This window comes from Sceloporus undulatus, chromosome 1 (assembly GCF_019175285.1).
Source record: "Sceloporus undulatus isolate JIND9_A2432 ecotype Alabama chromosome 1, SceUnd_v1.1, whole genome shotgun sequence".
NCBI classification, from domain to species: Eukaryota; Metazoa; Chordata; class Lepidosauria; order Squamata; family Phrynosomatidae; genus Sceloporus; species Sceloporus undulatus.
The window spans coordinates 65681015-65704274 of NC_056522.1; the positions used below are offsets into that span (position 1 = coordinate 65681015).

General features: G+C 39.8%; 1 protein-coding gene across 1 annotated transcript in view; it reads right to left on the minus strand.

The window, feature by feature from the left end:
- The window catches only part of FMN2 (formin 2), a 241492-nt gene extending 218632 nt beyond the window's left edge, over positions 1–22860 (minus strand). Inside the window, 1 exon segment of the mRNA XM_042445525.1 lies at positions 21104–22860. Coding sequence (XP_042301459.1) covers positions 21104–22655 — 1552 coding nt within the window. The 5' untranslated portion in view covers positions 22656–22860.
- Positions 22861–23260: the final 400 nt, after the last annotated feature.

Genomic DNA, 23260 nt, shown 5'->3' on the forward strand with positions numbered 1-23260 from the left:
ACCACATTTTGAGGGAGTGTCTTCCATTGTTGAACGTCTCTTACTATCAGGAAGTTCCTCCTAATGTTGTGGTGGAATCTCTTTCCTGTAGCTTGTATCCATTGTTCTGGGTCCTATTCTCTGGAGCAGCGGAAAACAAGTTTGCTCCCTCATCAATATGACATGCCTTCAGATATTTAAACAGGGCTATCATATCATTTCTTAACCATCTCTTCTCCAGGCTAAACATACCCAGTTACCTAGGGCATGGTTTCCAGACCCTTCACCATTTTAGTCACCCTCCTTTGGACAAGCCCCAGTTTCTCAACATCCTTTTTGAACTGTGGTGTCCAGAATTGGGCACAGTATTCCAGGTGAGGCCTGACCAAACAGAATAGAGTGGCACTATTACTTCTCTTGATCTAGACACTATACTTCTATTGATGCAGTCTAGAATTGCATTGACCTTTTTAACTATCACATCGCATAGTTGACTCATGTTCAACTTGTGGTCTACTTGGACTCCTAGATCCCTTTCACACGTAGTATTGTTAAGCCAGGTGTCTCCCATCCTATATCTGAGCATTTCATTTTTCCATCCTAAGTGCCACATCACACTGTTGACACATGTTCAGCTTATGGTCTACTTGGACTCCTAGATCACATTAATTAATTTTATTAGAATGTTTGCAAGAATATCATGGGGGACCTTGTCAAAGGTCCTAGAGAAATCAAGATATGCTATATCCACAGCAGTCCCTTCATCTACAAAGATGGTAATTTTATATATATATAAAAAAGAGATATCAGATTAGCCTGGGATGACTTGTTTCTCTGAAACCCATGTTGACTTTTTGTGTATATGGTCTTCCCTTCTAAATGTCCACACTCTCTCCATTTAATGAGCTGCTCTAGAAGATCTCCTGGTAATGATGTCAAACTAACTGAGCAATAATTGTTGGGATCTTCTTTTTACCTTTTTGAAATTGGGGACATTTGCTTTCCTCCAGTCCACTGGTGCTTTTCCTGTTCTCCAGGAGTTCTCAAATATTATTGCCAATGGCTCTGAGATGACATTTGTTAGTTCTTTTAATACCCTTGGATGTAGTTCATCTAGTCTTGGAGACTTAGGCCCTGTACAGACTGGCCTGAAAGGCCAGCTGGGGGGTGAAGTTGGGGCATGAGGCAGTATGACACCACGCATTGCACCGCACAGTGCACGGTGTCACGGAACTCCTCCAGCACTAGGTCCACACAATACAGTGCCGATAGAGCACTGTAAAGCTGTGCCACCACAGCTATGGCACCCTTTCCAGGATGCAAAAAGGAACCGCTTTTTCCAGCTCCTTTTTGCACCCTGGAAAGGCCAGATTGGGGCTGTGGTGTGCATTTGCCAAGGCCCCAATCTGGCTGTAAAAGGGGTGGCTGGAGGCCACCCCTTCAGGGCTGTGTGCATAGCCTTTTAAATTCATTTAGATTAACCAGTATTCCTGTACTACCTCTGCACTTATTCTGTGGTGCATTTCTCCTAATGTGTCCTCGGCTCCTTTTTCCTCAGGTTGACCACCTTTTTACTTTTGTGAGAAGACTGGAGCAAAGAAGGTGTTGAGTAGTTCTGCCTTTTTCTCTGTCCCCCGTTAGCATTTTACCATCTTTGGTCATTTCCTCCTTCCCTTTGTAATGGACATATCCCCCCCCCCCAGCCCTTTTTATTGTTCTTAACCTTTCTAGCAAGCCTGAGCTCATTCTGTGCTGTAGCTTTCCTGACTTTACCTCTACACATGCTAGCTATTTGTTTGAATTCCTCTTTGATGATTTCCTCCTTTTTCCATTTCTTATACATGTCCTGCTTAAAACTCAGCTTAGTTGAAAGTTCTTTAGTTATCCATCCTGGTTTCTCGAAGCACCTTACATTTTTTCCTCCTCACTGGAACACTTTGTAATTGTGCCTTTAGTGTGTGAGGATATAAATTCAAATTCAAAATCCTGTACCTCAGACACGTTGTGAAAAGGCATGACTCCTTGGAAAAAAACAATAATGCTTGGAAAGGTGGAGGGAAGTAGAAAAAGAGAAAGGCAGCATGCTAGACAGATGGACTATATTAAGGAGGTCACGAGTATGCGTTTACAGGAAGAACAGTGGAGGACAGGGAATCTTGGAGATGTCTCATCCACGGGATTGCCATGGGCTGAAATAGACTCAACAACAACAAAAAGCCTTACTGTATAGCTTGCAGTGTTTTTCTGCAGAATTAAAGTGTGCCCCCAGTGTATCCTCCAAGCATACCTAATAAATTGATTCAATTCACAATTGATTCAGTTGCATAAGATTTGTGCAAAGTACATTGTTTTATGTACAATCACTGTTTTGTGCCAGAAAACTTTTAATATTTTTTTATTCTTGAGTGCAAAAACAAATTAAGTGATAGTTACATGCCTAATACTACCATACATTTATGTTAAGAAAAATCACAACCACATAAGAGATCTAACAAAAGTGTATCACTTGCTAGATACTGCTATACTGATATTGATATCAGGCCTTATTGCTATTAGGACCTAATTAATAACCAGTGGTCCATTTGGCCTAGAAGTGGGCACACACATGACAGAAGATCTCAGGCACTTTGAACAGAATACTGGCTGCCCAATTTGAGTAGGAAACTATATAGATGCAAAATACATGTTCTACCAAAATCTAAAGTCCTTCTGTACAAAAAGTAATTCAATAACAATATGAAATATGGCAAAGAATGAACACTATGCCAACAGGGGCCAGAGGATTAATCTTTTATATTGTTTAATAAATGGCCAAAGGCCCAGCATGTCCCTTTACAACTGTATCTGCATGATGGCAGGGGAAGAGATGACGATTGTTAGAAGATTCTGTATATAAACATCAAAAACAGCTCAGTCAATACACATCAGCTTTTAATAGGAGGCAACAAAACAATGATATAGTTGGAGTCTATACTTCCATTTTACAACAGGTACTGACATATTTTCAAAACAGATCACACTAGTATGGATTCTTGCTTTACTGCAGAGTGAATTATATCATATGGAATATTTGAGGATTAGCGAACTCATTTATTGAATTTTCCTGTTTCAGAGGGCTTCACATAATCCTCAACTGCTTTAAATGTTATTGATCTAGTCTCACTACACTAAGTTAATTTTGTTTTTGTGTTTATATTTTTTGAAGGAGAGAGATTAAGTTTGAACTTTTGCTAAGGGCAAATGCTTCCTTAGGGCTGTTCCCAGCAGACTGGCAATATTGCACATATCCTAGTTATATAACAAGTGAAAATCAAAATCCTGCTACTGCATCATCTATTCAATTTGCAGTTTCAACTGAGTATATTGTAATGGGTGTGAACTTGCAAGTATCCCCAAAGGTAAATAAAAGAGGAGAACTAAAAAGTGCAAAGTTATGAAAGGTTAATTTAGATTTTTATTTCTGAGGTTTTATCTTTCTCTCACTTATAAATAATACTTGAAAGGAAGGTCAATTGTCTTAAAAGTCTCTTTCCTCACTCACTCAGTCCAATTCCAACTTTCTACAAATTGTTTTGATTGATAACTTAGTACTGATAACCCCTAACAAAGGTTTAAAACAAGCTTTCCTTTATTTCTGTTCTGCCACAAGATTACACAATGTTGTTTATGCCGGCAGAAGTCCAAAATCTGAATGAAGTTAAAACTTAAGCTGGATGTTCTGTACACGGCAACAGAGAGACATTATTGTGATAGTGATGATACATGCATCCACACACACACACACACACCTATCCAAAACTGACTCCTGTACATACAGTGTGACCATAGCTCAAAGATGTGTATTAGCAGTGTTTATTTCCCCCCGAAACAAGTAAAATAGAATTCATCTGTATAAATTTTGTTCACAGAGTTGTTAGTATGCAATTCTGGTAGCTTGGTTGAAATGAAACATTGTTGACTTTCTGCCAGTCCTTTAAGAATGGATGCTTTGATGTCAAGGTTTCCAAAGAATGCCAGTCTGATACCAGTGAAACCCATTAATGCTTTATTCATTTCGTATTTAAATGTGAATTAGTCAAACCTTCCCACCATTTTTCTCTGATGTTGGGATTGCATGCTGCCATGAGGCAAGAGGCTATGCTGATGGGAAGCACTACTGTTGGAAGGCTTTCCCATGTTAGACAGGCTTTTGCTGAGGAGCCAGACTACTGACAATCAGACCCTATGCCAAACAGCTACTGGGCCACTCTATGATGAGACAATCCAAAATGAAACAAGATGTAGTACTGAAACATGAAATTGCCAATTCAGAAGGCACCCATCCAGCTACTGAGGAAGAGCAGAGGAAAAGTATGAGTAGCAATATGTTTAATGATGCAACTGGATTCAAATTCAAAGGACATCCAGCTGCTGATATGGGAAAATCAAGTCTGAACCTGCATGATGTATAGAATAGTAACATGAAACATGGGAAGCATGATTCATATAAAGTTAGACATAGTAAAAAAAGAAATGGGGTATATAAAAACCGCAACTCATGGTGTAAGTGAACTAAAATGGATAGGAATGGGATATTCTCAATCAGATAATTACACAGTGTTTCACTCAGGAGAAGAAAATTTTAGAAGAAATGGGGTCACATTAATAGAGAAGAAAGATGTAACAAAACCAGTGAGGTATTGCAAAATCTGACCAAATAATATGAATAAGCCTTGGGGGAAAACCCATCACTATAACAGTAATCTAAGTTTATGCTTTGCAGAGGCAGAAGAGGGAAAAGCTGAAAGGGTATGTGCTGGAGTTGTGGAGGAAACTGAATACTGTATAGACCCAAACAGGACTTGTTGATTACCATAGAGGACAAAAATGCAAAAGCCGGAGAGAGAGCAGAACCAAAATTGTCAGAGAATTTGGCCTGGGATCAAGAAAGAAAGAAGGCAAGTGAGTTTGTGAGGCCAAAAGTCTGTTAATTGCAAACACATTATTCAGGCAACCAATGAGATGAATGCATATGTGGACATCTACTGATGACCAATACAGAAATTCAATAGGCTAAATAATTGGAAGCAGAAGATGAAGTCCCATTGTTCCTGCAAAACCAAGATCAGGTGTAGACAGTGGCATAGAATGTGAACTACTAATATGCTTTGATAATGAGTCATGTTGTTTCATGATATGTACTTACATGGTCTTTAAATTCTATTGGGATATTTTTCTATTGAATTTTGGCATGGTCAATTCAGTTGATTTTTAAAAGTTTTACACTAAATCAATCACACCAAAATTCAAATAGAAGAACATGCCAATAGAATATAAGGACCATGTAAGTACGTATCATGAAACAACATGACTCATTCAAAAGGACAATAATGCTTGGTAAGTGCAAGGCAGTCAGAAAAGTGAAAGACCATATTACAGGAGGATAGACTTGTAGTCACCAACTGTGTGAATTTTAAAAGGGAAATCTGCAGTTTGTACATGTGTCCTTTCATAAATGACATGATAGATATGGATTTTGTTTTTGCATTAAAATACAAAACATCATGAAAAAAGTGATATTCAGCCCCATTCTCACTAGCCCATTTGCACTGGATAGAATTGGGCAGATCTGGTTGCCCCGATACCGAATCTCTCCGAGTAGAAGTTCTGACTACCCTTTACCTTGATTGATGCAATTTGCCCCCATGAAATTCACATTTGCAGTACCTCTTTAAAATGGAGCCTCCTTTGTTGTCAATTAAATTCACTTCTACTTTTGTCAAAGGTGAGATATCCTACAAGCATTGGCCAACAGAATGGGTGCTTTCCCCCTCCTTCTTTTTAAAAAAACTGGCAGCAGTGTTCGCATATTCTGTCAACTTGTCAAATTTAAAAACCTCCAGGTGTGTTTGTGTGTTGTGTGTATTTGGGTCATTACAGATTATGGCAACCCTAAAACGACCCCATCCTGGGGTTTTCTTGGCAAAATTGGTTCTGAGGAGATTTGCCATTGCCTTTACCCTGAGGCTGAGAGAGTGTGACTCCCCCAAAGTCATGGGTTTGCCAGCCTCTTCCTTCCCCATTCGCTTCCAGCCTAGCATTTCATCCTCTTTGGAACCTATCCCTTTCCCTTCCCTTCGCTTCCAGCTCAATGCCACCTCCGAAGCCCTTGCCTCCCCCTCCGATGCCATCCTCTTCCCTTCCCTTCCAGCCCAAAGCATATGCATAATCTGTCACAATAACAATAATAATAATACCTCACCTCAGAATGCCATCTCTGCATCATCTTTCTTTGCTTTCCCTTCAATTGCCATCCCAGAATGCCATCTCTCCTTACATGCACATATGTAGCAAAAGCATTCACACATTGTAGCAAAAGCATTCACAAATTATGTATCAATTTGCCAAATTTAAAAGGGGACTCAAGCATTTGCATATTCTGTCACACACACAATTTTTAAAAAAAAAATGCCACTTGCAAAGTGACCGGTGCGAGAGGGGAGGCATGTTCTGCCCACTGCCCTCCCTCTGACCTAAATCCCTCCCCTGAACTTGACCTGATCATGACCGGGGCCAAGTTCACATTTGCTGGCAGCAGAGAAGAAGTGGGTTTTCCTAAAAGAAACTGGAAATAATCCACTTTTGGAAAAAATGCTCTAAGGGGGATTTGCCCTGGATCGGGTGTGCGAGACCCTAATTCTGATGTGTTTAAACCAGTGCCAATGGGAACTTCCCACTTTTAATCTGAGTTACAATTCGGTACGAAAGGTAGTCTGAATGGCCCCTTCATGTAAAAAATTAATGATAAAAAACAAAACAAAAAATGCACTCTTTCAGTCTCAACAAGAAGCACAATCGGTTAAAGAATTTCTCTGTAATTCCTTATTGCTGATGTTCTCTAGTTCCTCTAAGGTATTCTTTAATGCACTAGATGGAACTTGTTGAAGCCTGAATAATTGCTGTATAAAGCTTTCAGAGCACTAGTGTCCAGCTGTAGTCAAAGCAACATCTCAGACAGGATGGCAGAAAATTAGCAACAAAGATGTTGCTATGGGCAGAGGAACTAAGCAGAAGGGTTTGCTACAGGAAGCTTGGGAAGCAAAAGCCTGACATCAGATTTTACAGTCTGATTACTAAGGGATATAAATAGCACCAATTGACTTGCCAACTTCATCTATTTATGCATTGTAGTTGGTGACACTGCTTCGCCTCAGAATAGAGGACATTTATCACAAGAGACAAACTGAATGCAAACATTGGTCCTCAGCTCCATCAATATTTCTAAATATAAAAGCAGCACAGAAGTGATTCTACCAGTACCTACAATTATATATAGTCTAAACTAACCATCACTTATTTGCCAAACCATCTATACATGACAAAAAGGAAGCATTTTATTTCTTTAAACCTTAGTTACCAGCAGGCAGAGCTTAGAAAAGTTATTTTATTGGACTACAGTGTTGTGAATCCTCCAGGTCACACGGCTAATAATGGTTGCTGATTTCTGGGAATTGTCTGCAAAGTAACTTTTCCAGGCTTTACCAGGTTGCCTGCAACTGTGGTGAGAGGAATACAGGAAGGAGATTGACCCATTTAGAATAAGCATTAGAATATGGTAACTAAGGTTTAAAGAAATAAAATGCTTCCTTTTTGCAGTGAATGTTATAAAATGAATGGTCGCACTGTAGCTTTAGGTAGACTCTGCTCCAAACAGGCCCATTTTACTTTATTATAATCTATGTTCCAGACTCTGTTGCTGAACTTTCATATTTGCATTTTAAATTCCATAATACTTTTTCTTATACAACTCTACTTTATATATATTGGGCACAGAATCATATAAGTGGAAGAGACCAGAGGAACCATCTAAGATTTGAAATGGGAGATGAATGGATGCAAATGGACATTACATTTTAAGCACAGAACTTTTTATTTCTAGTTAACTAAAACTCTGGGAAGCAGTAGCGGATGTACTTTGATGTACTTCTAGAAATCTGATGTAAACACATCATCAGATGGATTGGGAGGAAGCATTAACTGGGAGCAGGGGGAGAGAATAACCCAAATGTGTATGATTTGATGGAAATTAAAGGCCCAAAGGATCAAAGTTCCTTACTTCCTTACACTACCAACTACTTTCTCCCAGTTAGTCTCAAAAATGCTACAACATCCCTTTGCACTATCAAAGGAATAGTACAAATTGAAGGAGGAACCTTTTTGAGGATTAATGTAGTGTGTCAGCAAAACAATAAGGGGTTTGGATCCAAAATATATAATGTCTTATTGATGATCAATAAAAGTACCCTACAAGCTATGTGAACTGATTGGGAAATGCAAATAGTCCCTTCTATTGCAGATTGAGATTGAAATAACATTTGGACTGGTGCTTCCTTTAAAGCTGCTTTAAATTTTTGAATAGATGGATAGATAGACAGACAGACTTTTATTTTCTTCTTGACTGGAATCTACTATTAAAAATGTACATTCTTCCTTGAATAGGATGTGAACACAGAAGAACTTTAATTCATATATGGCTATATTGCTTCAAAATAAGATAATCATCCCTAACCCCCACAAATGTCAAAGGTCAACTGTAATCTGTTTTGTCATATGTATATGTGTATCTCTTGGTTTTTTTGTTTGTTTATTTCTTTGTGTTGGTATTGAAAGTAGACGTGTGTGTGTGTGTGTGTGTGTGTTAAGTTTGTAGAAGATTTTAGTATTCTCTCTTCCCCTCATTAGATAGCTAGGATTATCCTGCATGCAAACTCTGCTTTTTACTTCCTCATTCAAACATCCCATTTGCTCCTACTGAATCACAGAGCAATAACTTTGCAAATTGGTAAACAAACTATTTGATTCAGGTCACTCCCTCTTTTAGGAATTTCTCTCTCAAAAAGATTTTCTTCTGCCCTGTTGGGTTCCCCAGCTTCCTCCTCTCTCAACTGTCTTTGAAAAGATGGTGAGATAAAGATTTCTTCTTTACATGAACTATTCATTAGCTAGGTTAGGATATAGCTTTTATGCACATGTAGATTCAACCACTAGTAAACTTTTGTTTAAACTGCATGCTACTTATGTTATTTTTGAGTCAGTCACAGTTTTTAGAGTTAGATAAGGACACGTATCTGCTACTCTGCTGATTTAAAGCTAGACCCTAACAGGCTTGGCTTTAATATTTTTAATATTTCAATATTTTTGTTTCTTTAACAAAGGCTGAAGCCTTAGGAAACTTGAATTGTCCTACAGTATTACCTTCTATATTATATTCATTATATGATTTTAGGGCAGTTGTTGTCCATGTCTAATGTCAATTACAACTTCAGATAAATTGCAGTTAGCAGATGTTTGTGTTTACCTTACCTTACTTTGATTAGGTTCCTATTTTATTTTAAAAATAAAAACAAGATATGAATTGCATCTATTATATGCAATTTCTAATTTCTATCTACTGTACATACTCGACCATAAGTCTACCCCATGTATAATTCGAGGGCAGGTTTGAGGGCAAAAATTGTGGATTTTGACATGACCTGTTGATAAGTTGAGAGTAAAACATAGGGGCATGTAAGAAAGATTTTAAAGGATGAAGCAAATGAAAAAAATGGTAAAGAACTTACAGAATTCCAGCAGGTATAACTGTTTGTGCTCACACTAAAGGATGGATGGATGAGAGAACGTGGGGGGAGGCAAGCACTTTCAAGACAGATCACACTCTTGCTTTTCACAAGGGGACAGTTCCTTTTTAAAAATAAGAGTTTAGGTACCGAACTTACATCAACCTGTGGCTAAATCGATTTGGGTTTTAGGGGGTCAATTGTTTGACTGAAATTTTTAGTTTATACATGAGTACAGTGGGCCCTTGCCTTACACGGGGATCCGTTCCGAATCCCACCATGTAAAGCAAATTCCGCCTATGCTCAAGCCCCATTCACTTGACTGGGACGTGCCAGCCCTTGGGCCCCATGCACTCCCCGTGGCTTGAGCGCATATGCTCAAGTCCACGTAAAGCGTGCCCATGTATAACGCGGGTGCACTGTATATACAGTATTAAAATTATTTGTGACTGCTAAACATTTGTTCTCGTTAATGATATATTCCAACCAGGTGTCTTATGTCAAGTGTTAATTAGACTCCCATATATAAATAGATATTAAAACAGAGGGTCCTGATTTTATTTTATTTTTAAATCACCTGCCACCTGCTTTCATTCCCTTTAATTAGCAAGAAATTTTTTTTCATTCAAGGGAAAGTAAATGCAGGTGTTAGGTGAAGGTAATTTCCAACAAATTCATATATATTTAAACAGCTTACTCACAAGACTGGACTCTTGGGGCTCAAAAAAAAAATATGAATAGCACCTTGGCAATTATCTTATTCAGCCAGAAAAACTCAAGATTTCTGTAACTGGGAGATCATCAGATGGTATTAAATATGATTTGTCAGGACATTCTGAGCAACAGCAAGTTAACCTGTCTATCAGCATTCTGTTCTGACTTTGATAAGAGGCTGGAGGGACATGAGAGCTACTAGCTGCAGCACTGTGGAAAGTTCCAAGTGAGCAACTACATCCCCCAGCACACATACACACACACACACACAGCCATTACTTCAAGGAGTGGAAGTCCTTAAAGGAACAGATCTTGGACTAGGAAACTAAAATTCATCCTCTTCCCAGGACAAAAATCAACAAACCAATAAATAAATAAATAAAAATCCCTCCAGGCTGATTATATGAGATTACAAAAGGATGTAGTTCCTGTCATTTATTTCTGGGAAGGAAGGCTCCATATATGTATTCCAGAACTCTCTGTTTGTGAGTCTGTCTCAAGAACCCCTGATCCAAATAGCTCTAGCCCAGGCCAAGAACATGATGCTAGGGCATAGATTAATTTCCACCCACTCTGTATGATGGATAGTTTCAGCTCTTCCATTGTTGGAATCTAGGCTGCTACTCAGGATGCAGGTCCTGACTCCTGATAACCAGTTACAGTACATGGTTAGTTTCTGATTAAGGGATATTAGAAATGCTAGAAAATCTTTATAATGCATGTACACACAATGAATGGTCTTCCAGTGTCATAATATCTTGGGAGATACTGCTAGATTCAGGACTATGACACTGGAGATTATACCTTGTATTTTTCCTAGGTATCTCTTGGTCCTCCATCACGAGTCTATTGTCAACTTCTGGCAGAGCTGTGCTGGAGGACCTAGAGATTCCTAGCAAGAACATATCAATCAAATCCGCAAAAGTCAAATCCCAAATGTGGAAGGCTGTTTAGAAAGCCAGCATGGTGTAGCCTTCTGAGTGTGGGATGCCATCTCTGGGGAACAGGGTTCAAATCACCACTTGGCCACAGAAACCCAGTTACTTTGGGCAAGTTACATTCTTGAAGCCCCAGAAGAAGGTAAAGGCAAACGCCTTCTGAACAAATCTTGTCAAGAAAACATCATGATATATTTGCCTTAGGGTCACCATAAATTGGAAATGACTTGAAAGCACACATCAACAACCATCTGTATGCTTTCCTATTCTATTTTTATATATATACCACTTCCCATGGCCTGGAAAGGGGTGTCCTTGGGGCTTCATGCCCCAGGACACCCTGACAAGCGCAGCCAGATGAGAAAGGGGCCACTCGGCCCCTTTCTCCCTGGCCTTGTTCCCATGGCAATCTAGTTGCTGTGGGAACAAAGCCCTCCCAGAAGGAGCTTCTTGTGCCGCAAATAGGGCACCTTAAGCACCATCCAGCAGCACGACGATGACAAGTCAAATGTCAAAATGGTGCCCTCCATATGTAGTAGGGCTAGGGAGCGTGCCGTGTCTGCACGCTCCCCAGCCCTACTTTTGTCCCCAGCACAGCACTGTCACGCCATCTGTACTGCGCCTAGGATGCATGAGAAGATACCTGTCTGTAATGCCATACCATCAATATCCCCCCTCTACACACTTCAACACAACACTGTGATTTACATGAGATGAGAAAATATTTTGGAAGATTCTCAAGTTTTATGTATTTTTACACATCTGACAGAATCATCCCATTACATTTGACTTTCCATTTAACACTTAGATGTTTCCATTGTGGAATACCGTTTTGTCATAAATAAGCAAGGCCTCTCTCACATTTCACAGATAAACACTTTCCCATGAATTTAACTGAACTGACAGGTCTATAAAAGCCTATGTATGCATCATATCCCAAAGCAGAAGAGATACACTCAACTTAGTTGCATTGTAAATTTCTTTCTTAAAATAGCCCAAAGCTTTGTATAATACCTTGGCGCTTATCAAATCCACAATCCTTATATCTCATTTGAATGTTCTATACAAAGTTTGCAGGAATGGATTATGTATGAAAACTTCACAGTTGCAGCTGCTCATTACCATTTACGTCATATGTCAGAAAATCCTTAAACAGAAAAAGAACACGTGGACTACTCAAAAAATGACATGGCAAAAAGCCCAATGATATAGCACTGTAAACTAGGCCAGCCAGTTGTTACTGCCTGCTCTAACCAAGACCATTGATAAAGATGTTTCAGAATAGATAAAGTGAACAGAAATATTTCAGAATGCATAACAACATGCATATATCTTCACTGTGCATGCAAGGGAACAGTTATGGAAAGCATAAATTGGAAAAATCACAATCTGTAGACAAATAAATGGGAGGCTTTGTGCTTGGACTGCAACCCTTTCCTCAAGCAGGATTTATTTTTATTTAAAATTTCTTATAAAAGTATATTTAGCATGTGTGACGATGTTCAAAAGGTGCAAAGTTCCCATTGCTAACTGTGGTAAAGAAAGACACACAAATTATGGGATAATTTTCAAGCTGACAACAGGAAAGTCAAATCTAGTTGTAATTTTATATACAGTAATTCTGATTTACTTTGGCCACAACCATTCCCTCAGAAATAGATTTGATTTATGCAACTTAAAGCTATGAGCTGCTTTAAATTCATATTCATGGAGGTGATTTATCATAGAATCTTAAGAGTTGAAAGGGGTCACAAGAGCCATCTAATCCAACCCCTTACCATGCAGGAATACACAGCTACAACACTCCTGAAAGATGCCCACCCTGTGTCTATTAAAGATCTCCAAAAGGAGTGTCCACCCCCGTCCCAAGGCAGTCTATTCCACTATTCAACAAGTCTACCAGTAAAGACATACATCCTGATGCTTACATAGAATCTCCTTTCTTGTAATTTGAATCCATTGGTATGTGTTCTAGTATCAAGAGCAGCAGAAAATAAACTCACTTCATCTTCTACATGATACCCCTTCAGATATTTAAAGATTGTTACTATGACACCTCTCAGTCTTCTGTTCTCCATGCTAAAAATATCCAACTCCTTATGTTGTAAGCTGACCCAATGTATCTACTCATCATATAGGGCTTCTGACTTGTACCACATCATTAGAAATCCATGTACATGATCCATGGGCAATCAAATTATTTATTCTTGGTCTAAGCAAATTTAAAGCTCACACACTATGGACCTCAACATTTTGTTCTTGTTACAGCAATGGTGAAGAACAGTAACTAAGTAGTTGTCATTTTTTGCTACCAAGTTGATTTTAACTTATGGCAACCATATCTTCCAGATACCCTGTCATTAACTGCCCTGCTCAGGTCAGTACCAGGTTCAGTCCCTGGAACTAAAATTGTTGAGAAGGTGATTTGGGGGGGAAAAAACCCAGAGATTGAGCAAAGAGGCTAGCAGTTGAAGTAGAAAGTAATGAGTTAAAAAAAACAAAGAGTATTATTTAATGTGACGTTGAAGGCTTTCATGACCAGAATCCATAGTTTTTTGTGCGGTTTTTCATATGCTAGCCACAGATGCTGGTGAAACATCATGAATAAACTCTTCCAGAACATGACCACATGGCCCAAAACCCCCACAAAAAATTAAGTATAACTTATTGTTGCTGTTGTGTGCCTTCAAGATGTTTCCAACTTATGGCGACACTAAGGTTAACCTATCACAAAGTTTTCTTGTCAGGATTTGTCCAGAGGAGGTTTGCCATTGCCTTCCTTTGAGGCTGAGAGCATGTGACTTGCCCAAGGTCTTCCCCAGTGGGTTTCATGGATGAACTGGGAATTGAATCTTGGTCTCTAGAGTCATAGTCCTCAACACTCAAATCATTATGCCACATAGTCTCTAACATAATTTATGTCTGGTTTAATTTATGCTCCTTGACTCATAATACTCTCCAATTATATATTCTCAGCATCAACTCTCTTTTTTTAAAAATCTATCCTGCATGGCAAACGTTTGCTCTAGAAAGAAATTAATGACAATACCTGCACTCCTCTGCTAAGTGTACCAAAGAATAAATAATATAACATTTGTAGCTGTATTTTTCTAATATAACAAAGAAATATTCTTCAGCTTTAAGAACTGATATGGCTAAACAGTGACTAAATGCAGAGGTATTTCTTTTGCATTCTACTGCTCATTTTTTTGAAATGAACAAGGAAACAGCAGTTGGTTTCAACAATTGTTATTGATCCAACAATAACATATGATCGATTGTACATAAAGTGATCAGTATAACTCGACCACTAATTTCAAAAATCTATGCATGCAAAAAATAAGTATTTATTGCAAGGGAGGGTGGAGCTTTTGCTGCAAGAGAAAACATGTGTCTTTCATAATTACAGTAAACATATGATTAGAGAAAAAAAGTAGTAAAACAGCATACTGTAGTTAATGGAAGGGAAGAGGCAAAACATCCTAAAGGTACCAGATCCTGTCTGATCCTGGAAGCTAAGCATTAGAGTTATAAGGTTTTATCATAACAAAAGCTAGTGAAGATTTAGAAAGCTTTCTAAAAATCCAGAACATAATGGCTAAAGCAATAATTGGGAATATCAAAGCCTTTTATGTGAGAATGGCAATCTTATATAGAGGAGATATTCCTGCCCCTGCTTCAACACACACTTCCAGACAGAATTAAATTTGGGCAAGGTTGCTAGTCATTTTAATCCAGTTCACTTTGTACAGATGGCATGTGTGTTTGTAGGGAGGGAAGACACAACAAAAGAAATGGTTTTCAGACTCTTCTGATAGCTGAGACATTCCCCATCCCCCTCTTTGCTTTAAAACTAGTGGGGAACTTAACCCTTGTAAGGAGCTACTAAGACATTCTTCTGTCTCTCTTCATCAGGAGCAACTGAATCGTTCAACTGCAGCTAATGCCACAGAAAAAGAAGAAAAGTAGAACTGCCCATTCTCAGAAGGTGCTGATTGAAAGGAAACAAGGCCAGTGCAAATGAGTCATGCAGAGAGTCACTAGGCAGCCTCTTCTGTGCCTAGAGACATTCATTTCTTGCAGAACACTAACATCTCTCTGATGGCACAATACTGTATAGAAATTGTTGGCATAAAATTATGTACCCCCTTTTTTTAAAAAATGCTTTCCTTCTAACCCTCAAAATAGTGAATCCGCAATTCAAAATGTAACAAAGTACAAATTGCATGATTATTACAGAGAACTATTACCATGACTAAAGCCATATTACTCAGATTCATGAGCAACCTGAATAAACGGTAAGAGTACACATTTATTTTTGGAAGATCACCATGAATTCCAGAGCAGCATCTGTGATTTTAATGTGATTGTTTTGCAGTAAAGGAATCTTACTGCAATAGGGAGTCTCATTATCCAATACAACGTAGAGAGATCTTGTAGCATCTTTGAGACTAACTAAAGAAAGAAGTTGGCAACATGAGCTTTCAGAGACTAAAGTTTACTTCCTCACATGCATTCGGAAGTAGACTTTAGTCTATGAAAGTTCATGCTGCCAACTTCTTTCTTTAGTTAGTCCCAAAAGTGCTACAAGATCTTTTTACATACTATTCTATGTCTTTGAATTATTCCATACTATTATACAATAGCAACTACTTAATCAGTAGTATTTACTCACAAGTAGTGCTCAGCATCATGAAGGGTAGAAACCATATTTCTCATATTTCTATGCAATGTATCTAGAATCATCTCCTTGCACCTTTTTCTCTACTTACAAGGCACACTGGGTGGAGAAACATGCATTTGCTTGAATGGATGAGAGCTATCATTATTACTATCACCAAATGCATCTGAGGATCTTTGGTCTATGAAAGCTCATGATGCCAACATCTTTTGTTCAGTTAGTCTCTAAGACGCTACAGGCTCTCTCTGCATACTGATTATTACTATCTTTATTCATATTCTCCTTTCCCACAAAACTGGGACTCAAAGCAAGTGGGTATCAGGGGATGGCCATGCATATTGGGCCCATCCACTGTGTCCTTCTTTCTCCCCAACCTCTCTATGTTGAGTAAGTTGATTTGAATTGGCACCTTTCTATAGTGCATACCTGAACGCAAATAGAATGCTGTACCTGGTATCAGGTCTCTGCACATGGAGTGTTCCATCCACATTCAAGTAAATTCAAGCCATGCACCCCTTCAGACATTGCTGTTCAGCATACCAAGCCCAGGAATGCAGGTATTGTGTGGGGCCAGTATGCACAGACCCACCCCTTTACTATGTTTAACCATCATATATTCTGCTAAATACATGAACTTCTCCACCTGATCTTTAAGTGTGAGTGAAGATGTGAAACCAAAGCTTCCCAGTCCAAGTCCTGTCCAACCATTTCACACTATAAAAATCAATGTTGTTGATTTCAGTAAATTCCAGGTTGCAGCCCAAATTATCAATTTTCATCAAAAGTAAGTGCAGTCAGTCATTCATTTGCTAATTCTAAATAATTAATGTATTTTAAAACCTTCTTATACTACCCTTCCTCAGACATGCCAGAGCAGTATACAAAACACAGTTTAAATAACCCTAGCATTACAAATACAATGAAAACAGCAAAACCTCAGATAGAGAACAGAAAGGTAGTACACGCCCCAGGGCCTGCAGGTAGCTTTTGGACTGTCTGCATGGCCCACTCACTTATCTCTCACTGGCCAGCTGATCAGCCCCCAATGGGGAAGCAGGCATTACTCTCTCTAATGAAGAAAGTGATGGGGCGCGGGGTTATCAGTACACTGATGACACCCAAATTATTTTCTCTATGTCTCCGACTGATGCAGTGACTGGGGATGGCGTCTCTCCTCTCGTGGCCTGTCTAGAGTCAGTAATGGGCTGGATGAGGGAAAACCGACTCAAGTTGAATCCAGAGAAAACGGAGGTACTAGTGATAGGTTCTCCTGGTCCAGGAATGGCGGTGGTTCCACCTGTCCTGAACGGGGTCACGCTCCCTGTGAAGGACTCCGTGCGCAGTCTGGGGGTGCTTCTTGACTCGTCGCTTCACCTGACTGCTCAGGTGAATGCGACGGTCAAGAGCACCTGTCATCAGCTTCGGCTTATTCGCCAGCTGCGCCCATACCTGGCCCAGAGGGACCTAGAAACTGTTGTACATGCTCTGGTAACTTCGAGATTGGACTTCTGCAATGTACTCTACATGGGGCAACCCTTATACCAAACTCAGAAGCTGCAAATGGTGCAGAATATGGCAGCCCGGCTGGTCACTGGTGCTTCCAGGACCAGCCATATAACACCGGTTTTGAAAGATCTCCATTGGCTGCCCATTCGCTTCCGAGCTCAATATAAGGTGTTGGTGATTACCTATAAAGCCCTAAATGGCTTGGGCCCAGGATACCTAAAGGACCGCCTCTCCCCGTACATTCCGCCTCGCACCCTCAGAACGTCTGGGCAGCAATTACTGAAGGTGCCTGGGGCTAGGTTATCCTCCACCACATGGAGGACATTCTCCACAGCTGCCCCAGCCCTTTGGAATACGCTGCCCACCGAGCTCTGCTCGACTACCACCCTGGCCCAATTCAGGAAGGACTTAAAAACCTTCCTGTTCCAACAGGCATTCCCCGACTAAAAATCCTGTGGGCCTCCCTCCTCTTCCGTGGCCAAGAGGTTGGGCTAAGGGGTTTTTAATTCTGTTGGTTTTGTAGATAGTTTTTATTGATTGTATGGTCAGCCTGTTGTTGTATTTTTATATTGTTATGGCACCATTGTTTTTAACCTTGTTGTAAGCCGCCCTGATCTTGGGACGGGCGGGATATAAATAAAATTTTTATTATTTATTATTATTTATCTTCATCAGGATTCCACTACATTTCCCTACACATCAATACTTTTAGAGATCTCTCTTTCCTTGATGTGACAAGCAGGAACTGAAAGGAATTGCTTGTATGCAGCGTGTTGATGAGTACTGTCCTGTATCCCTGGGAGTGAAAAGGTTGAACAAATAACTCACAATTATTAATGCACACTATTGTAATGAGAGGATAATAATACTTTGAAATGAGTGATTCAGCTAAGATTTCAAAATTGAATAAAGCAAAGTGTTTTATAGGGAGTAATCTTCAACAACTATCCAAGTTACTTTTCAAAATAACTCAACACACAGGAATTTAATTTAAATCACAAATGTACTTATCCCCAGAAATAGCGGTTTCTACTATTTTATATAGATAAACTAATCTACATATGAAAACTAAAAAAAAACAAACAATGCACCTGACTTCAGACAAGGATATATCTGTTCTCTGGCCAGAATTCTCTGGCAATTGCACTGTTTATACATTTATGTAAGGAGGGATCTGATACCCTCTTCTGTAGGCCTTAGCAAACCCACAGGACACAGTTCTATCCCCCTCTGGCCTCTACCATTTACCACCATCAAAAGTCCCCCTGCTGCCTTGCCTCCTTCTGTCTAAGTACATCAGTGAAGTTTTATGGTCCATTTGTGTTAAACAGGATACCTGCCTCTGTTTTCTCTCTGCTGGATTAGATTATGAGGTTCTGTGTGTATTTTTAGTGATTTTGCACATTTGGGGTATATTTTACTTTAAAAACTGTATAAAAACAATGTTTTTGTGCAAAGGTCAGCATTTGGGGCAAAAAATACCGTTTTCTGCACAAAATAATTCATTTTGCATAATTTTACATTATAAAACACTGGTTTTGTGCAAACTATTTTCCCACACCACCCCAAAATCCGTAAATGCGAAACAATATTTGAAATGGATTATTGTCAAGTGTCTTGAAGTATAAAGGTACCCTTTTGCATCAAGAAGAAAATGTGCAACTCTTCTTTCCATCCCTAAACTAATAATCTTTATAATGTAAGTAGTTTCAGCAAAACCTATTGACATGAAATAAGTTAAACTTTGACAGTACCCTCTGAAACTTTGATGGCTGGATTCTGCAGTGCATTATTCTCCAATATGTCTTCAGGACACCTTAGAGTCAGTGTGACTAAATGAGGAAGAGCAGAACATCTGCTCCAATGGAAAAACACCCAGTGACACACACAAAACAGAGAAGGACCATATCACAGGCAAATTGCTTTTCATACGCTGTTCATACAACGGGGACAGCAAACAGCCTAGGGCAAATAGAGAACTCATTTGAGAAAGTTGCAAACAGTAGAATATTATAAAAAGTGTTTGGTGGAGTTAGGGAAGACACAAGGCTACTGTGCTAGGCCAATCGCTTCTATTTTTGCACACAGTGCCTCTTTTTGGGCAATTAGAATCATAAAACCATATTTGTGGCCTTCTAGATGTTTTTAGATGTCACCATTGGCTATTCAAACTAGAGTTGATAGGAGCTGCAGTCTAAGAATATCTGGAAGGCAAGACAGTTGCCCACCCCCTGCTCTAAAACATGTTTTAACTTGCATGGAATTATGGGTCATATGTTGCCAATGCTTACCTACCAGATGGCATTCAACTGAGAAATCTAGGCTCATTCATCCCAAACCAAAAATCTCAGTGTCATGTAATACAATTGAACATCTGGTATTGCTCACGAGGGCCACCACAACTGACACTATTACTATTTATTTAAAATAATAATAATAATAATAATAATAATAATAATAATAATAATCTCCACTGATAGCAAAGTAGAGAAAGGCCAGGTAGCCATTGCAGCCCCTATCCTTTCTCCTGAAAACCTGTGGGTCCCATAATGGAGTTTTGAGGCTTCAAAAAAGCCTGGGAAAAAAAAGGGGGGGGGGATATTCTGTGGCAGAATAATTTTGGGGACAGTAAAGAGCAACTGCCTTATCCTTCAGCTTGATGCTTTGCTGGATAATGTCAGAAGAACTAATGTGGTAATAGTAAACTATCTATGCACCCATTCATTCATCAGTGTATGTTTTTTTAAAGGTGGGTTTGATGCCGAGTGAAGTATCAGGCTGCTTTCTCTCTCTCAAGTGCATCTGCTAGATACCCTCTGTGCTCTGTGGTAGCATCACAAGGGGTCATTACACTGAGCAGAACTGAAAGGTAATTGGAGCAAAGTAAAAAGCATCTCCTGCAGTTCCCTAGTCTGGTACCTCACCAGTAACTCCTTAAAATGGGTTTAAACAACTGAACAAAACAAAAGCAAGGCTAGTGACATCAGTGTCATTACACTGCCATCAGGTAAGGCTGCAGGAGATATCAGAGAGAAGGGGCCTGGAATCCAGTCATGGTTTCAGCAGCTGGCCTTCTGAAAATATTTATCTCCCCAACCATGGTTATTTCAAGCTTTTTTCAAAAATGGAAACCATCTCACTTTTCAATGTTGTGGTAAAGAAAATGAGTAAGACATGAAAAATTGGGAAACAGAGGTGTATAAATAAAAGCTATATGCATTATAAGAGATCAACTGAGGCCTAGGACAGTTCAGTTGACAAAATGTTGCACTTCGGTTTGGCAGGCCTAGATTCACTAATTGGATGGCCTAGCCATTATTTTTCATCAAGACCTCCCTGTTCATACAATAGCAATTATACTGTAAAGGTGAGTAGATCCCTACTGAGAATGGAAACCACTTTGAACATTATCTACACAACACAGTGTTTGTTACAGCACACCATATTAGTTGTCTAATGAACAGTGTTGAATATGCCTCACTGAGAAGAGTTCTAAACAAATACTAAATGTGTATGAACATATTCATTTCCACTTAAATCACAAATCTCACATGCATAATTACCTGCAGAGTTTAGATTCCTAATTTAATTGCTACTAAAATAGAAATGATGTATTACTAGCTCTATCTTGGATGCTTACTCTTCAGACATGAGTTAACAGGTAATGTTCATTTACAGATGACACTCACCTCTAAAAACATTGGGGAAGGTGTCAGTGGAAGCTGGCGTCCCTGAGGACTTTCTCAAGTGATTCAAAGGCACTCTTTCTCCCTGGAAGCCATCTCTGCTCCGTCTGTACTCCAAGAAATCTGCAGAACCTGACTTTTGAGTTATGTCACCTCTATGATCCAAAATTTCATCTGTCCAGTCTGCTGATCGGCTAAATGGACCAGCCAAACTGGATGACCTCTGTTTCTTGGTTGGCACACTTTCTTTCCTCTGCGAAGACTCGCGTCTCCTTTTGAAAAGTGGACTTTGGGATGGGGACAGACAAGGTGAGTGGTTTGGAGAACTCAACTGCCTAGTGGTGGTTTTGATGTAGCACGGGTTGATGAGAGGATAGGGCTTAAAACCTTTGGAACTATGAATAGGGCTGCTTGAGACATCATTTGAGGACAGAGTTCCATTTTTTATTGTAACAGAAAGGCCATCATCCAAGGCCTCTCTGCTAGCTGACATACTCCTTTTCCTTTCTTTGGCTTCAATAACCTGACTGTGGCCTGTGTCAGTAATATCATCCTCCTCTCTTTCTGAACCTGCAGATTCAACAGCCATTACTTCAGTTTCTGATTCTCCAAATGGAGATGGGAAATTAAACACAGAACAGCCTAGCAGGGTCCCATATTCTGTCACTGCAGGATGTGAGGGAGATGCAGCTTTTTGCTCACCAGCAGGTTGTTCCTGCTCCTCTGGCAATTGCCTGTGTTCCTCTTGTTCATCAAATACACTGCTGCAGGAATGCCCCATTCCATTTGTCACTCCTTTCACTTCATTTTTGTTATCACACACAGGGTTATAGTCTGTAATTTCCGATTTAGCTGAGACAGGCTGTTCGGTTTCTGGACTGCTGTCTTTGTCACTGCTTACTGAAAGAAACCTTTCAAAATCTAAGGGGGCTGCTTGAGAATTAGCCATGTGTAGGTCCATTGTTTTGGTGCCATGCTGCTCAGTTCCAATGTTAATTGCCTCCTGCTGCTGCTGCTGCAGTTGCAGTCTAATAGCCTGCTGGATATCAGAAAGCAAATCCTCTTGTTCTGTGGCTGAATGGAAACTGTATATATCCGTATCGGAGCCAGAGCTGGTCCTTTGTCCATCCTGCGGCTCAGGAGCAGCTGGGCGAGTTTCATTTGTATTTTCAAAATGCTCCACATCAGTGTCTGAGAGACCCCCCTCATCTGCAGAAATGCTAATATCAGGAGTTTTGGTGAGGATCGAATGAGCACTGTCTAGCTCCCCTGTTTGCGAGGCCTGGCTTTCTAAAACATCCTCTCTCGAGCTGCTGTTTCCATCTTTCGCTTTGGAGAGATTCTTTCTGATTCGCAGATTGGAAAACACAGAGGCTCGGGACTCCGACTTGCCCTTCTTTTTACCAGATTCACTCCCTTTGCCATGCTTCCCCAGTCCCTTTCTGCTCCCTGCTCCCTTCTTTGTGCCATCCACATCCCTGGGCCCAGAAGCATCCTCACCTCCATCATGTGCATCACCTGCATTCCTCTTCAGCTTCCCATCCTGATTCCCCATATTGCCTTGCAGTTGTGCAGCATCAGGAATCAAGCCATGCTGTTCGATTTCATTCAGCTGGCCTGGCAACACAGACCTCTCTGGTAATCCAGGTTTGTTTTCAAGCAGCGGTGATGCAAGTAGAGCAAAGGCTGGCTCTGCTTCTCTCTCAGCTGCTGGAACTGCCTTTTTGCATAATGTGCTGCTAGCACAGGGCTCTTCTGGGACATGCTCAGTAGAGCACTGAGAGATGCAGACAGCTCCTTCCAATGGTGGCTCATGGCAGTGTTGTCTTTTTAGACTAAGTCTGCTACTACACTCCTTGCTCTCTTTGGTAGATGTCAAGAAGGATGCCTTGACAACAGGATTTTTTTTCTCCACTGCCTGAATCCCCTGCATTGTAAGTTGGGGTGGATCAGTTTGTTGTTGCATGTCTTAAATTTCAGGACTTCAAAAGTTTAACTTCCTGGAATAGTGTGCTGGGAAGGAGAAGGAAAAAGAAAAAGAAAGAGGGAAATTAAACCTCGGGTTTCATAATAACTTTCTGACCACTCCATGGAGGAATAGTTCTTAACCTTTCTAATATAAAAGAAAATAAAATTTAAAAATCTGCTGCTTTAATTCAT